The sequence below is a fragment of the Atractosteus spatula genome, chromosome 5, assembly GCF_055471065.1.
Source record: "Atractosteus spatula isolate fAtrSpa1 chromosome 5, fAtrSpa1.hap1, whole genome shotgun sequence".
NCBI lineage: Eukaryota > Metazoa > Chordata > Actinopteri > Semionotiformes > Lepisosteidae > Atractosteus > Atractosteus spatula.
The window spans coordinates 37870760-37888224 of NC_142710.1; the positions used below are offsets into that span (position 1 = coordinate 37870760).

General features: G+C 39.4%; 1 protein-coding gene across 5 annotated transcripts in view; it reads right to left on the reverse strand.

Moving 5' to 3' along the window:
* Positions 1 to 4741: 4741 nt before the first annotated feature.
* rbm20 (RNA binding motif protein 20) overlaps positions 4742 to 17465 on the reverse strand; it is an 83122-nt gene continuing 70398 nt past the window's right edge. For 3 of the 5 annotated variants that reach the window (XM_088917874.1, XM_088917876.1, XM_088917879.1), the window contains exons 7-14: positions 17061 to 17192; positions 16889 to 16968; positions 14816 to 15473; positions 13956 to 14048; positions 13041 to 13686; positions 12089 to 12208; positions 11176 to 11297; positions 4742 to 8554 (exon numbers count right to left, since the gene is read on the reverse strand). In XM_088917874.1, the coding sequence (XP_088774000.1) occupies positions 8441 to 8554; positions 11176 to 11297; positions 12089 to 12208; positions 13041 to 13686; positions 13956 to 14048; positions 14816 to 15473; positions 16889 to 16968; positions 17061 to 17192 (1965 nt within the window). In that variant the 3' untranslated portion in view covers positions 4742 to 8440. Of the gene's footprint in view, positions 8555 to 11175; positions 11298 to 12088; positions 12209 to 13040; positions 13687 to 13955; positions 14049 to 14815; positions 15474 to 16888; positions 16969 to 17034; positions 17193 to 17465 lie in introns of all 5 variants that reach the window. The other 2 variants (XM_088917878.1, XM_088917877.1) reach the window with 2 other exon arrangements.

A 17465-nucleotide genomic window follows, 5' to 3' on the forward strand; every position in this document is an offset into this window, starting at 1 on the left:
TTTTGGATGGCCTGTGAAAATGAAGTAATTCACAAGGCTTTCATCTTCTGCTTTTACAGCTCAGGGTGTGGACACTATTGTTATTTTCACACAAAACTGTAAGCCAAACTGTTGTTCTTTTTAAGTTTTAATGAGAGTTTCATTTCCTTGTTATTTTCACTAACTCACAGGCTATTTAATTGTAATTATTTCATTTTTTATTGAGGGAGAGCAAATAATTGTGATAGCAATGTGAGAGACATGGGAGTTCTAAGCTCAGAGTCTCAAACTAATGCTGAACACCATGAACAACAAAATCTTGTTTTAAAAAATAAAAGATGTGGTAAGATTTTATGCTGCACAGATTGCCTGTCATTGTAGAAGAGGGTGGATATAAAGTTTTACAGGTGACACATGATTGCAAACAGCTCTTCAAAAGGCTCTGACTAGTTGGATGTCAGCAAGCTACTCACCTCATTTGTTCTTTTCTGAGCTCATAAATCTACTGTAGGAACTGTGAGCTGTCTGTGCCCACTGAAGTATGCTGGCCACAGATCTGTCTCTGGTTACACTGCTTTGGAAGGAAAGAAACACTGGGTTTCAAAGCAAGGGAAGATGACACAGAGTGTTATAGAGCTGTGAAAGCACGAGTCTTTTATATCAAATGAAGAAGTCTAAACTCCTTTAAAGTAACTGTCCTTTGGTACTGTAACATATGATAATGTATTTCAGAAGTCACTACCCCCCTAATCTTAATTACATAGTTGAAGTAATTATTTGGTTAAGAACCGTTTTTTAGGACCAATCCAATAGATGATTGAAAAGACCTGCAGTATCCTGACATTGATGCTTTTATTATTATTATTTTTAATTCAGTTTTCTGTTCTATTAAAAGCTTTTTTTGTGTGTACTGGAATCTGCATTGGTTACTAAGCTCATCACCAGCCAGCACTGGGACTTGTTAGTATACAGTAATTAGATTGGTTGCTTACAGAATACTCTCTAGCCTTTCCATTCTGGTGTCTTTTAGATTTAAGACAGGGGAAATGAAATGCAAAAGCACAAGCAGAAGCACAAGCACAAGCACAAGCACAAGAGCCTTGTACTGAAGATTAAAGGAATCAAATCCATTGCAATCCCAAACTGGCTAAGGAAGCTGTGTCTTTCAGACAGTCGTTTCCACGTACTACTGTGTGTCAAAAAACACTTCTTTGCCTTGTACTTTGGTACATTTAATCTTAACTGCAATGTCCCTGTGCCTTTGCGTGACCATTTATTTTTTGTTTGTGGGAGATAGGAGAGAGGCTCTTGAGCTGTTTTTTTCACTTTAGATAGGTTTGCTGTGCATTATTCTTATTTTAACATACAAAACACTTGTGAGGCTCTGCCGATATAAAAGCAGATGGTGCTGAAAGGATCATGAGGACTGGAATACAGAAAGAGAATGTGCGTGGCAGAGCAGGAATACTGTTTTTAAAGAATGTAAGCACCCACACAGGCATTTAAACCCTTGACTTTTCATGTCATACAAACATCACATTAACAATAACAGCATGTCTCACTCACAGACACTAACAATAAAACCAAATAAGACAACAGGTCAAATCTTTATCTTCCTCAGACGAACTAAAGATCAGAACTAAAAATACAAAACTATTTTATTATGTACAGTATTATAGTTATAGTTATAGTTCTTGGCCAGCACAATGGCGCAGGAGTTAGCATTGTTGCCTCACAACACTCAGGCCCTGGGATCAATTCTAGACCTGGGGTGCTATCTGTGTCAAGTTTGTAAGTTCTTCTCAGGATCATGTGGGCTTCTTTTGGGTGCTCTGCTCTCCTTCGGCAGTCAAAAGACATACTGTAGATTGCTTGATTGGCTTCTAGGAAAATTGTCCCTGGTGTGAGTGTGTGTTTGTCCTGTCCAGGGAGTACCCTGCCTTGTGCACGTTGCTTGCTGAGATTGACTTCAGCTCCACTTCGACACTGAATTAGATGAAGTGGTAAGAAAATGGGTAAATGGATTATTGTCATCAAAGGCAAAATAGGAAATAATGTATACAATCATCCTGTCTCCCTTTCTACGTTTTTTAAATTCTTTAAATACAATGCTTCTTTTTCATACTTAGGATGTTGACCAGATATGTAAGCGTAAAAAAAACTCAGAAAAGTAGGGGGGCATTAATACCAAAGTCCTGGCTAAATTCTGCTTAGTCTGGTCTTCCCCACATTCTCCTTGTGAATCAGTGAAGTACTTTGATAAAGTACTTTCTCACATCTACACGACCTGCCATTTCATGGGTCTGCAAATACGCTTGGAATTATAAATAGGACATTCATATAGTTTTTTTTACAAAGAACAAGTAGAAAATACTCATTATGTTTGCAGACGTGTTAGAACTTTAGAATGACACTGGATGAGAGGGGGCTCTCATTATAGAGACAGTTTAAACTCAACAATGAAACCTAACCTGCTTGTCTTTGGAAGACCATGCTGACTCCACACAGACAGGCACCAAAACCTTTAATCAAACCCATAGTACTGCAGCAGCTACAGATGCCTATGTGACACCTGGAGGATCTCTGTAGGAATGATATTAAACCTAGGAAGACATCAGTTCCCAAAACTAAAAATTAAGACTACAGACTTCTTTGGAAAATAAAAACATATGTCATCTTGTTTCCTTTGTTGCAATTATTTTGTTGGTTTTCTTCTGTTTAATGTCATCCTGCACTCTAATCAGATGAGAAACGATCATCCTCCCTGCGCCTCTGTTAATTTATCCACTAGAGGGCGCCTCCCCATTTAAAACTGAAAAACGTTCTTTAGCGTTAGAGTCAGGACGGCCGAGAATAACACGGTATTCAAGAAATGTATTTTGCAGCAGTAGCAGCAGCACGAACAATAAGATTAAAAAGAATTAAATAATTGTCCATTTGTCGTTTTTTAAAGGGTCTGCTTGACATTTTAAGGTTGAACACAAGACTTTTACTATTGTAGACATTTTAAAAATTAAATTCTTATTCATGGGGCATTATATGGTAGTAAACAACGTATCACGTGGTCTCATGATCACAAGATACATTTTTCCTAAACCATGTGTATGCTGTTTCATGAGGGGGTCTAATATTTTATAGGTCAGGTGGGTAGCTGCGTCAGCATGCGTAGGCTGCAAAGGAATAAGTAATAGGTTTATTCCATGCTGAAAAGAGAAGAAAGAAAACAACGTTTCGGCGAAACATTGTGTTTTCTTTCTTCTCTTTTCAGCATGGAATAAACCTATTACTTGTTCCTTAATATTTTACAGTGCCATGTTTTGCTTGAAAGCTTGCTTTGAGGATGAATGCTGTAGCTCAGCCCTGTAGGAATGTAACCTATTCCTGGTGCAGAAGCTGTGTCACAGAGCCCCTGGAAGAGGGGGTTACTGCAGCAGCTTTGTCGGCACTCTTGTTAGATGTCCAAGAAGTCCTCACTGGGTCGCATCTCTTGTGACTGGCCTGGCTGTGGCAGCATTAGGTTGCTTTGATTATCTCTATCCTTGTGTTCTAGTCTCTTCTAGGTGAAGTTTTTACATTCTCTCCCTCCTGAGTGGGCTTTGTGCAGTTTGTGCCTCTTAACCTTGTAGATACTTGGAAATATTTGCTCATTTGTCTTTGTATGTTTCCTCACCTCAGAAATGGCTTGCAGTATGTGGCAGTTGGGAGCATTAACACCTGAACTTGAAGTAAGGTCATTCTCAAGATCTCTACTGGATTCACATCTGTCAAGAAGCGAATTTACTCTGAGGTGTTTAACATCACTTCAGGATAGATTTTGTTTTCCTGTTGTCAACAGTACCAGATTCATTAATCTCTCTCAGAATATAAATACAATTAGGTATCAATCTGTCAGTAGGAGAAACAATCCTTTACCATAACTTGCTTTTCTATGCTCATATCATAAGAAGTGTGTTTCAAAGAGCCATAATGTTCATTAAATATTGAAAACTCTTCACTGGTATCACTGTCCATATTCTTTCAGAGGCCTTGAAATGGTGTGGCACTTCTTCATGGGATGCCTAACAACTATGACATTTTAGCAAGTCATTATAATACTGTATTGGATATCATTTCATTTTTACAGAAAATATCTTAATTTATATTGTGCAATGGGCGTCATATACACACGTATCCTTTTGTATTCAAAATTGTTTACAATACTGCATGTACTGTGTCCACCACTCTAACAGCAGAGCAGTAAAGAGGTCCTCCTTGTCTGTGCCACAACACCAAGCACAAAATGGAGTACAAACACATCATGTTAGCTTCTCCTTCTGTATCTTGCAAGGTCAGATATGGATGTTTATACTGAATCTTGATGTTTATATAATGGATACAGAACTGCAAAGGAAAAGTACTGTAACTAATTCCACTATAAAATGGGGGCACTGATTTTGGTGTGGGAGGTACATTTAAAATAAAAAGCATAAAAGATGCAATGCAGTGTCTGTCCCTGGTGTGGAACTTTCTTAGTCTCCTAGCAACAACAACATGGTCAAGCTGCACTTAAAACAATTCAATCAGTTTGAAAAATACTGTCTTTAACTCATAACACACCCAGTTACACAAATTGTCAAGAGTGGGTTTGAAACTTAATATTATATATTTTATACTTCAGTGCAATGTAATTTATGAGCAGCCTTAAGTCTAAATGCAACAACATATAAATTATGCATTTGTTTATTGAAGAAGGATGTCTTCTTATACATTAAATTTACCCCACACTGGCATTAAAATAAGAAAAATAACACCCAGGCTTAGTGTCTTTTTTTAAAACATTTATTGAGACCATCTGTAAATTAATTTAAATTAGAAAGCTAAAGAAAACATAAAATCCACCAATATTTCTGGGTGTCACAGAATTCACAGTACAGAAAACAGAAAACAAAATCCAGTTAAATTACTCTCTCCTCCCAACAAAACCCCTGTAGTTTTTAAACCCCATAATAAATAATAACACAAATGGTCCAGTTCAAGTATTTCACCAGTAATAGCATTGCTTCATTTTTTGTCTTTAATTATTCCCTGAATGTCTCACTTTGTATTTGTCAGTACCTTCGTTTATAAAAAACATGCAAGCAGAAGTTAAGCCACATACTGTATGTGCCTCTGTTGAGTCCTAGATCAAAATTTACAATTATGGTTGCAAAAAACAACTACAGTACGTGTCAAAAACCCCTTGTAGTGTTTGAGATGGGTATTTACAACCTTGGGAATTCAGAGCTAGACATTAAAGCAAAAGATTGGAAACAAGGTGTTAATTATTTCCAAACTTACCTTTTTAAAATGAATTACTGGTTCAAAGTAGCCAAAAATTGCAAATGCTTGACCAATTTTAAAACAGTTTGCAGTTTCACCTGAAATCCTTGTAAAAATTGCTTGTAAGTTTTCAAATTACTTTATCAAAACTTTTAAGGGTAAATTAAAGTTCAAGCAAAGGCAAATTTATACTGGTTTTCAATTAAATACGTATCGCAGTTATATAAGTGTTTCTAGAAAAAAATCTTTGATAGGCAGTCTAAGTAGTTCTATACTGCCAAGATATAGAAACTGCATAACATTCTTTAGGCAAATTTATCATTAGTTTTTGGTTCGGACACAAAACATCTTGCACATAAAAAACTGGTGAAAAGAGACAGCATATTAGTTCAATATATCACAAAATCCTTGAAGTGTAGACTTATTTCATGTACATGTTTCCTTTGTGGAAATGTTCAGTAACTGCAGTATTTAAAAAGGCACATTAGGAAAGTGTCTCATACACAGTGATACCATGATAATCCAATGATGAACGAAATGACTCGTCACAAACTCCTTCAGAAACATCATGAGTGCACTTCTCAGATGGTACATGAAAATCGTGATATCAATGGTAGGGAAGGCTATAGAGGGGGGGCATGGTGGCACAGTGGTTAGCCTAGCTGCCTTGCAGCACTGGGGCCCTGGGTTCAGTTCCAGACCTGGGGTGCTATCTATGTGGAGTTTATACATTCTTCCAGTGTTTGTGTGGGTTTCCTCCAGATGCTCCAGTTTCCTCCCAGTTTGCAGACATACTGGTAGGTTAATTGGCTTCTAGGAAAATTGGCCCTGGCGTGAGTGTGCTTGTATGCGTGTCTGTGTTCGTCCTTCCAAGGGCATGGCGTCCTGTCCAAGGTGTACCCTGCCTTGCGCCCGTTTCTGTCTGGGTGCTGTGTTAGAAAAAGCAGTTAAAAAAACAGATGGAATGGTATAGTCTGGACATCCCCATTTCATAAGACAAGAACAGGCTCATGCTTCTCCTTAATCACCTTCAGACAGCAGCTGCAACGGCCAGAACACTGCACAGCAACTTAGGAATCTATCCACACAGCAAGTTACTGTTTAGGGATACACTGACAGGTTACATGAACATGACATTCATGTCGGATTGACTTTTGTGACTTATGTTCATGCCAGCTGTGAGATTTCTTAGAAGCCAATGCGTCGTATGTGGATGCTTGTAGTGTCTACCCAGCTCAAGGAATATTTCCCCCATGGCAGACCATTTGGTCATTTTGTTGTACATCTTCCTCCTCAACAATATTCCATTCTGTCAGTTTGTTTTTTGGTGCAGCAGCCTTGATTTTTCAACACTAAGAGACAGCCTTCCTTTCTGAAAAAAGCATGTTTAAATTAGCACAATGGCAAATACTATTAGAAATGTGCCCTTACTGTGGGACAAACTGTCCTGCACAGGAAGGAGTTAAATCAGGTATAATCAATGGCAAACTGAGCTCTTAGCTTAGTCTTTTGACAGTTGTCTTTTTTTTAATACATTCATAAGGTAATGGTTGAAAGCCCAGGCATCAATTATAAAAGGGTGCCTGAATTAACAAAGCTACAAGAAAACTTTGTGATGAGCGTATTTTAAACCTATTTTCTCAGATGCAAAGGGCAATTAAGTTAATAAAGTGCTCATTATCTTAAATGATCATAAATCATAAGTTTGTCCTTTGGGACAAAAGTGTTTCTTGGGATTCATCTAGGTTACTTGTACCTAGCTATCAAATAAGACTTTGTTCCTGTTGTACTGAATGTATCACATTTGATTCAACATCTCATGACTCTTTCCTTCGATTCACTTCCTTTCAATTCACTAGTCCCTTCCTTATTTATTAATTCACAAGTTCTCAATTTTCTAATTAATATCAGAGGGTCTGCATGGCTGAGAATTTCAATTTTGCCACTGAATATAGTACAATAGTCAGTTATTACTGTGATGAACCTGAGATATCCAACCATTCTGAAAACACTTCAGAAATGAAGAGTTAAACTGTATTTGATGACCTTGAATCAATTCCTAAGGGACAATAGGTTAGTTTGGTAGAGTGATTTTGTGGAAATTGACATTGTCTATAATCATATGATTATTCCTGTTCTGACATTCATCTTTGTCATTTTAGCTTTTGCAGCAAATGCCAGGATGAAAAGTAGAAGAGAACAACACTAAAAATCAAAGAAAAACAATCAAAGTTAAGTTAATTATGAAAATCTATTTTTTCAAGTCTGTATTATTGACATATTTAATATCTAATTTTATGTATTGTGCTGTAGGCAATAAGAGTACATTTCTTTTACTCTGACTTCTTTAATAGAATCAAATGTTTTAAAATAATTGAGGATGACTGTTAAAAAATAAAAAATGACAATCAATTTGCCAGATTAAACGAAAACTGCAGAAAAAAGACTAAAGAGGTTCCTAAAAATGAGTGTAAGCCACATATGAATAGCAAATGACTTGGACTATGACTATACCAGTGTGACATAAAGTGTATTTTGTGTTAACTCCACAGGACATTGCTTTTTACTTCACACATAAAGTACAGATACAAGCCCTTACTGTAAAAAACTGTAAAAACAAGTAGAATGTGATTTGTATGATGATATAAGATCCTGAAAATGAATAATAAAAATGGAATTATTTGTGGTCTTAGTTCTGCAGCTTCGTACATAGCATCTTGAGCGTCACAGCATGTACAATAGAACACTCTGGCGTAGGACTGACCACATTGCAATACCTTCTATTAAATCTACAGTGTTACTAAAACCCTGAGTTCCTGTGGATGTTGATGAGATGTGTTCCTGTATTCTTCAGTTTGTCAGACCACTTCCCAGTGCCATAAACAACTACATTTCAATAAAGTCAGCATTCAGATAAAGAATCTGGCAGTTCAGTCTTCCCACAGGAATTTATAGTACTTTTGCATGGGATGTTTGCTGTTTTTTAGAGTACATAATATACTACTTCACATTAATGAGGATACACTGTCCGTTATCCCGACTCTTTACAAGATTTCCACTGCCTGTCTAATTCCGGAAGGTTGGATCAGCTCTTCATTTTTTGAAGGATTACATCCATCTGCTTTTAAGCCTTCCAGTAATCAATTCACAGCTCAACCTATCATCAACAGGGTTTATTCAGCTCTTTGCACTGCGGGACAATCCCAGCCTCCTCCGTGCTGGCTGTGTTCTTCTGGGAGCTTCTTAAGCTGTCTTCCGCCAACTGTGACAGATACTTCTGCAAGGAAAGCAAGAGGAACGTGAGACCTGTTCAAATCTGGAGGAAAGACCCTTTCTGAATCTGAGTTAAGGTACAGTCCTGACTAGTGAGAACTGCACGGGGATGCAATGTGATTGGTTTGGACTCACTGGGGTGGACTGTAGCGTGGAGTTTGCATGTGCTAACATGCATTTTCTCTGATTTCCTCCTGACTCCCCAAAACATGCAGGGAAGGATGGCTTCTTGGCTTCTTTATATTATCCACACCAGGTGTGATAGCTGTTTGGTCCCCAAGATAAAGGGTGCTGGATACGACATGTTTTTCCTCAAATTTGTCCAGAGTGGTTCTAGTGCTTCTCTGCTCACTGCCCAAAATTAGGTACAAGCCTAATAAGACTGAAATTTAATAACAAAAGAGCCGTAATGAATTTAAAATAGAATTTTTACACATTCATATTAATATAATAGTGAGACAGTGGGAGATCATTCTAGCTATCACAAACCAAAACCCTTCTGGATTTTACAGTACAACCTACCCACTATTAATATAATGTTGGTACTCATTAGTCATAGTTATGTTATTTTTTCCCAGTATAAAAATATATTTCATCCACAGCATATGGCTGGGAACAAACATTTATTGGGACTGGCTTGCTGGAATAGGCTCCAGCTCCCTGGCGACCCTGTATCTGTCAAAGCAGATAGTAAATGGATGGATATTGGGATTTAAGACTGGAATTTTGTATCACTGGGGAGGTAACCCAAACTAAATAAACTAACTTAATTAATTGATGTTTACAGCAATTATCATCAAAATCTCTTTCTAAAGTGCTAAAACTATCTTCATTTTAATGTGTCAAATCCTCCTTTCAAAATTATGTTATTTTGAATATTTCATGTTTTCTTAAACAATTTCTCTAAATATTTACCCTGAAAAGGCTGCTTTGGTTCTAAAGTTACATTCATGCAGCAACAATAAAAATCTCTTTTAATCACAAAAGTGTCTGTATTAATTAAGATCACACATCACACTGTGATGCAACAGGATGTCATAGCTGTTAGCACTACCTCACGGCTCTTGAGTCTTGGTTCTAGTCTTGACTGAATTGCCTTCTGTGTGGAGTTTGCATGATCTCTCTGTCAGTCACATCTCGCACCCATGTTTCTTGCACAGGCTAAGAGTTGCTGTGACCATCAACTGAATAAACTGCGTCCTAATAGTTGATGGATCAACTTGGCCAATGCAAAAACACGCTGCAATAAATAAATGCAGTGTTTTTTCCAGGTGTTCGATGCCTTTTCTGACCATAACAAAACAAAGGGACAAAAGTCTCTCAAACACTATCTTGAATGCATACAGTTTTGTTACAGACAGAACCCACAAAGATGCAGGCAAACAACTTTTACACTTTTAACTTTGACGTCAAACGTGTTTGAAGAAGCGGGTGTTTCCCTTTTGTCATTAACATATACACTCCATATGAACAGAACTTTTTTCTCCAGTGGCCTCAATTAAAGCCAACATCTTTCACCAGGACTAGCATTTTCCTCACACAGTACAAAGTGGAACATGTTGTTTGGATAAGAGGTTTGCCTTATTTTGATGGACAGCACAACTGCTTTTCAGCTTTTCACTCTGGAATTCAACCAAACAAATGTCAGGGAGTCTTTCCTTCCGAGGTTTTCAGCTGTGTCGGGACTTTAACTGGGGGAGTAATGCAGCCTGCGCACTAATGAGCAACTTAATACAGGCCAGAATCTGCAGGGCCCTGTTGCTCCTGGCCTGTAAGGAAGTTGTGCCTTGGGAAGCTGCACCCCATTGAGGATCTGCAAAGCCAGCTGAATGTGTTCTGTGACACCAGTTCAGTCCTGCGGTGTGGTGGTGGGGGGGTTGGGCGGGGGGTTCGTGACTCCATGTGCATTCTTCAAGTGCAAGAGATCACACTGCGGCACCCAGCGAGCCTCTCTCCCACTGACTATCCAAGTCACACACGGGTCACGCCACATCTCTCCTTCCTTAACTATTTTCCACTTATTATGGACACATTTCTTGCAGCCCTGAGGTAAATTAAGATGCATAATACAGCTAGAGCTTCTTCACATCACAGATATGTCAACAGTTATTCTGAGTGTTTAGTGTTTAATGAGTGGAAGCCAAGAGCTGTTATTTCATCTCCTCAACTCAGCTAATTGGTCACTGAGTGACCTCTGTTCTCGTGCTTTGTTTTGGGATTGGTTAACAAGCAGTAGCTTTTGGGATTTTGTCCCTGCTAGCATAATATTTATGATAAACTGCCTTGTTGTAGCTAATAAATGTTATTTCAAGAGGTAAATATTTTGTAATTGAGACCTTTGATATGTGTACACACATACAGTAAATTTAAAATTGTTGTTTCTCTTGTCCCTGTTCAAACATCTTGACAGAATATCATTGTGGTGGTGAAGGACTTTTGCATATGAGTATATATCATCAATATGGCTAATGAGTTAGTGCACCTGATTTCACTCCCCACGTAGTACAGTAGCTTATCAATCCATCAAACTTCACATTTAGGGTGATTTATTTGTACTTTTGTAGCATACATTCCATTTACATTTTGCTGTTTTAAAGCTTTTTGACTTGTTCAGCGTGTTCTCACCTGGAGGTTCCTGTAGTGCACTGTGCTCCTGCAATGGGTGATCTTCGCCGTCTCCTCACTGGTGTAGAAGAGGCCACACAGCTTGCAATAAAACCCACTCCGTGGCACGACAAACTCTACCCCTGTACATGTTGACAGACAAGTTAAAAGTAAAAAATAATGTTTTCTGTGCATCCCTAAGTCATAATTTAGTTAAACATCCCAATCAAACCAAATTACAACCCATTTCTTGGTATCAGCTTTTCCTTAACTAAATGACAGAGGCCTTGGGAAAGCAGAAATCCGCACTTATTACAAACATTTGGAACCTGCAATTGATGGCTGGGTGGAGGTTTGACTTAATGCAGCTCTTTGAAATTTTGAAATTTATAACAAAAGATAGAACGTGAGGCTTCTGTATTTTGTGAGCTGGCTGCAGTACTACAAGATGTCAATTACAGTTTTAAGGGGTATTTTCATTACATTAAGAGTTGTAGAAGTTTGTAATATTACCAGGCTTTATTTTTAAGTATAAATCATTCACAGACAAAAAAGGGATTAAACAGTTGGGTCTAAGGCACAGAGATCACTCAATGGCATAACTGACTGCAAACATCCACCCTAATAGAATCAACCACACACAACACCAAACAAATCCCTAAAATAGTCAAGCTATCCCCAGTGCAGAGACTATCGTGTCTGTATACAGATATTAGCAGGATTAAATCACCGGTAATTTAACAGACAGCCTGTCAGTCTGCTACATGATGCCAAGCATCTTAAAATAGGTTCCTTTCACACCTAGTTCATTTGGTGAGGACTATTTGCACTACAGCTCAGTTAAAACACGAGCTCGGCTCATTCTGGCAGCTGGGAAAAAATCCCAGCACAGCTACTGTAGGTGTTGGAGTGTGCATAAAAAGAAAGGACTCACCTAAAGGGATGCTGTGTTCACCAAAAATGTTCTCTTGATCCCATTGTGGTGGTGATGGCACATTTTTAGGTTCTACCTCTGGGTGTCTGGGAGACTGGCTCTGAGTCTTAATAGCGACATCTACAGTAGTCAAAAAACCAAACAGTTACTTCAATAAACTTTCCAAGGAAGTGTGGCAGAATAATTAAGTCAGATTTGTTTCGGCAAAATTAAAAACTATCACAATGAGTGTATGGGACTTGGACATCATTTAATTTGGCCTGTGAATTAAGGCTGCTCCAGGCTGCTTCAAATAGCAACCTTTCTACAAACTACTTTTAAATAAATCAGTATCTATTTTTTATCTCAACATTCTTCTCTATAATTAATATTTTGTAAATTTGATATACTTTAATATACTTCATGTCTTTTTATTTTGGCTTCATTTATTTCCTTATATCAAATATGGTTTTAAAGGAAAACCTAACAGCAGATATGTGAAAAAAACAAGGCATTTCCTTTCAGAAAATTTATCCCAAAACAAGAAATTAAACATTTCTTTTTTTTTGGTGGGGAACTTACACTTCTGTGGAACTGGGTAAATGAATTAACAGTGAAAAGGGTTCAAGAGTAAACCAGAGAAACTGTAAAACTGTGAAAATCAAGTAAGTGGCTGCGTCAGCATGTGTAGGCTGCAAAGGAACAGGTAAAGGTTTCTTCCATGCTGAAAAGAAAAGAGACACAACATTTAAGCTGTGGAGCCTTTTACAGGTGTGTTCAGGTGTGTCTTCAGGTGTGAAGCCTTCTTCCACACCTGAAGAAGGCTCCACAGCCAAAGCGTGGTGTCTCTTTTCTGCACGGAAAAATACCAGCATTGAGAAAATACCAACCCAACGTACTGTACGTACCACAACATAATACGAGCAAGACATTGTTAATACGTGCTACCACAAGCTGAAAAATATTCAAATACCTTTTTTTTGTGCTTCCACATACTGTTCATCCTCACTTCCAGTCTCTTCAGTGGCAGCTTTTGCAATCGGCGTCACCTTTCCTCCCTTTTTACAGCTACTAAGAACATCTAAAGGCTTTTTGCCTTCATTGAGATCCTCAGGACTGAGAGACCTCTCCTCGGCTGCTGGTACATCAGCCTCCCTTCTTTCTGAGTCTGTGCAGGAACACGCCTCCTTGAAAGCTGCCTGGAATTCCCTGCTCGGGAAATCCCCGAGTTCAGAGTGAGGCTCCATCGATATCTGACATTCAGGGTCAGAGGTAAGGGTGGGATCTTGAGGGCTTGTGTTGGAGATCTCCCCACAGGGAGATCTGTGCTCAGTGTGTTCCTCTGGTCTGACCTCTACCCTGCTGTTCTGTGCTGTGTGGCCTGTGTCACTGCCACTTTGGCCACCCTCCTCTGCTGGCTCTCCAGTGTCTATGGTTGTGGAGACCTTCTCTGCCTTCTCTTCACCCTGTGCCTCTTCAGCCTCCTGCAGCTCTAGGAGGTCAGGTTCAATGATGCAGTCCTCTGCTTCCCCCACCTCATCCACTGTGACCAGCTCTTCCATAGCCTGTGGGTACCAAGACTCTCCCTCTGTCTCATTCCCGCTCTCAGACTCCTCTGGCTGTTGTGAAAGAAGCACGCTGGTTAGTCACTGTCACTAGAAAAGTAAGAGGTATTATCACTGTCGAATGTTTCAGTGCATTTCACAATGATAAAATTCTCTCTGATCATAAGTTCTTATAAACATAATAATACTGTTTAGAATTAATAAACCTCAGCTCATTATTATGAAGGTAAGTCCTGCAATGAAGAGAATACCTGTAATGGCACTACTTTTTCAGAAGGACTACAGGAATCGAAACATTTTTTTTTAAAAAGGGGGTTGTGTACCTGAGTTTCTTTGCTTTTTTCATGATCAGATCCCTTCATTTCCTTACTTTTTGGGTTAGAAGATACTGACTGATCCTTGTACTTCTGCTGATCCTGAAATGAAGAAGTACATTTTACAGAAGACGGAAATTATATCTAACACAATTTCTGTGAGTGCTGGTGTTGACGCTTCTGTGTTATCAAGTCCCTTCTGTATAATGTGTGGACTAGACCTGAATGTGCCCACTGTTCCACACCATGTCAATTCAACTCTCACTTTCATCAGACATCCCCCAGTCTCAATACAGAATGGTTCAGCTTCACTACTGCTAAACCTACCAGAAATGGCATTTTTCATGTGACTTATGGGGCAGAGTGGTGGCACTGTGGCTAAGAAATCCTACTCCGTTGGGCCCCTGAGCAAGGCCCTTAACACCAGCTGCTCCAGGGGCGCCGTATAAATGGCTGACCATGCGCTCTGACCCTAAGCTTTTCTCTCCCCGTCTGTGTGCCTGTGTGTCTCATGGAGAGCAAGCTGGGGTATGTGAAAAGACAAATTCCTAATGCAAGAAATTATATATGGCTAATAAAGTAATCTTATCTCTTATCTTATGAGTGGCCCAACATGTATGAAGCAGGATGTAGTGTAGGGAAGCCAAACTCAAGGGTTTTCAGGTGTTTGTTCCAGCATTACATACTCGGTTAAAATCGCTGCCCTTATGCCCTGAGCAGGACATAAAAGTTTTTTTTTCCCCTATGCTTCTTCCCTTGAAAACATTTTGTTATTAGATTTTAAGAATTTAATGTCAACATTTTAGCCTAAATTAAGGACTTTCATGATTCCAGACTAGAAATCAAAAAGTTTTTTTGTTTTTTTTTACCTGGGTATCTGATACTTGTTCTTCCTTCTCTGTTGCCATCTTCTTGTGCAGCCTTTTACTATGCCCCTTATCCGTGCTTGTCTGTCTCCTGTCCTCCGTTGACTTGGTGGCTGTAGCATCCTCAGTTGCTTCGCTGTCCGAGTATCTCGGCCTGTAGCCCTCTTCGGGATCCCTCTTCTTCGACTTTGCTTCGTGGCGCTGGTGTGGGGGTCTGGGAGGCCTGTCAGATTTATGCCTGGGTTCTCTCTTGTAGAAGTCATCCTCTTGGCATCGGTATGAGGAGTAGGATGTGTTCTGTGGGCTGCTTCTTGGGTACCTCTCCCTGGTGGTCCTGGTGGTCTCTCCCCTCTCCTCCAATGACCTGGGGCTCGCCCTGTCTGTCAGCTTCAGGTAGGGCTTCCTCCTCTCCTGCAGCCAGCTGTCTGCCCTGTCCTCATCCCCGTTCCGCCAGAAGGCCTCCTCCCTCTCCTCCTCCCGGCGCACATGAGGGGACCAGTCCCAGGAGGCTCTCCTTTCACTGAGGCCATTGCTCCACTCTGCTCGGCTGGTACCCAGGGGGCTGTGCGTGGAGCTGCAGGAAGTGAAACTGGGACTGTGGGAGCGGGGGCTCAGGGACCGGCTGATGGGGCTGCGGGACCTTGGCCTCTCTAGGGGATAACTGAGAACCCACAAAGCTCGTTACATGGTCAGCCATTACTTACATTCCAGACAATATATGCTGCACTGAGCTGAGATACTAAGCATCCAAACAATGCACCTCTGTGCCAGAATATGGGGTAACGTTATAGAGAGTATGCTATGGGTTTAGGATATGGCATAGTCTCTACTGCCTGTAGCTTTTCCCCATTTGTGGTGAAAAGAAAAAAAAACTTTTGTCTTGGTTCACCAAAATAATATTCTCCTCCAAAACCAAAAAACAGCTTGTTTACCTATCTCCTTTAGTTTGTCAAAACACCTAGTTTCCAGCACACATACAGTACCTGATCTCAATCCAGTCTACCACGCCCTTATACTGTATATCATGAGCACAGGACTGCCATTAACAACAGCTGTGTTTAATTACCCCAGGACAACTTTAATTAATTTAGTTGTTTTTCTTTTTTGGAGAACAAAAGACAGCATTTATTTTAGTGAACTGAGACAGCAGGATATTTTTCTTTTTCCAACACAAAATGCAGAAATGCTACAGGGCATATCCTAGGCCCATAGTGGACTTCCTTATAACTTTATCCCATATTCTGTCACACATCATATTCACTTACACAGTTCTTTAAGCTTATTTGGAAAACAAAAGAAATAAAGATGCACAGTATGGTGGCACAGTGGTTAGCACTGCTGCCTTGCACTGCTGGGGAAACATTTTCCCTAGGTGTGAGTGTGTGTTTCTGTGTCTATGTGTGTGTGTCTGTCTTGAGATGTAATCAAAATGAACACTTAAGGCTTTAATTATCCAGAGACAGTGTCCTGTCCAGAGTGTACCCTGCCTTGTGCCCACTTTTTGCCAGGACAGGCTCTGCCTGCTCTGCGACTCAAAGTAGTTAGAAATGGTTAGAAAATAGATGAATGAAAGACCTGAAGGCATTTGGCTTGATGCTGTACTGTTGAATATTCACTTACAAGCTTCTATTACAGACAAAAAACAGCAATTATATTGACTTTCAGATTGGAGCTTAAAAAACTCTGCATATTAAGGGAACGAGCGAACTGTGCTTTACATTTCTCAGAGGTTAGCTCTGTAGTGTAATCAATATGAACACTTAAGACTTTAACTATTCATCCATTTTCTATCTACTAACCACATCCATAATGTTAACTACTGTGCCGCTGTGCCACTGTGCCACCCCTAGTTAATAACTAGTTTTGCAATATTAGTTAAAGGAGAGGAACCCATTACAATTGAGTCCTTTTAGAACTTTAAGAATATTTGGATATTCATACTCTTTTTCTTCTTCTGAATATTCAAGGATATTCTTTCACTGCCTGGCTCTGGGTGATCAGTATTGGCAGATCTTTTACCTTTATCTTAAGAGTCGACATTTTAAAGAACAGTAATTAAATAAACTGATTACTTACCACTCAACATCCTGCATCCCATCTCTCTCTCTTTGTGAATGAATATCCTGAATAATTGACTCTACATCCTTCCCAGGTTTCTGTTAACACACAGATTAGTACTGCATTACATTCTGAAGGAAGCACTTTGTTAAAAAAACACAAACCTCTGTGACGAAGTCTGGGGGTTCACCTTGAGCTGTAGCTCCCTGTAACGTTTTGACATCCTGATGAGCAGCTTTTCATCATTAATCGTGGCCGGGTTCTCTTGATAGTACTGCACCATGGCTTGGGCTGCTTCAACGTAAGCCATTTCCAAAAAGGCCTGATCAAAATAACAGGGAAAATCTATAAAAAACTCCTCATGCAAAGTAAAATGGGCAGTACAGCCTTTTAACAAAATGTGACAGCAGAATATTGGGTTTCATTAGTACACTACATCTTCAAGAATTAATTAGGTGCCCCTAACTAAAAAAACTTGTGTAAACAACTGTACAAACCAGCTTTTGTAATTGCCAACCACCTTTTGGTTTAATCATTCTTTATGTAAAGTGATTTATTGTATTAACATCTCAAAGGGCTGATCACTAACGTGTTG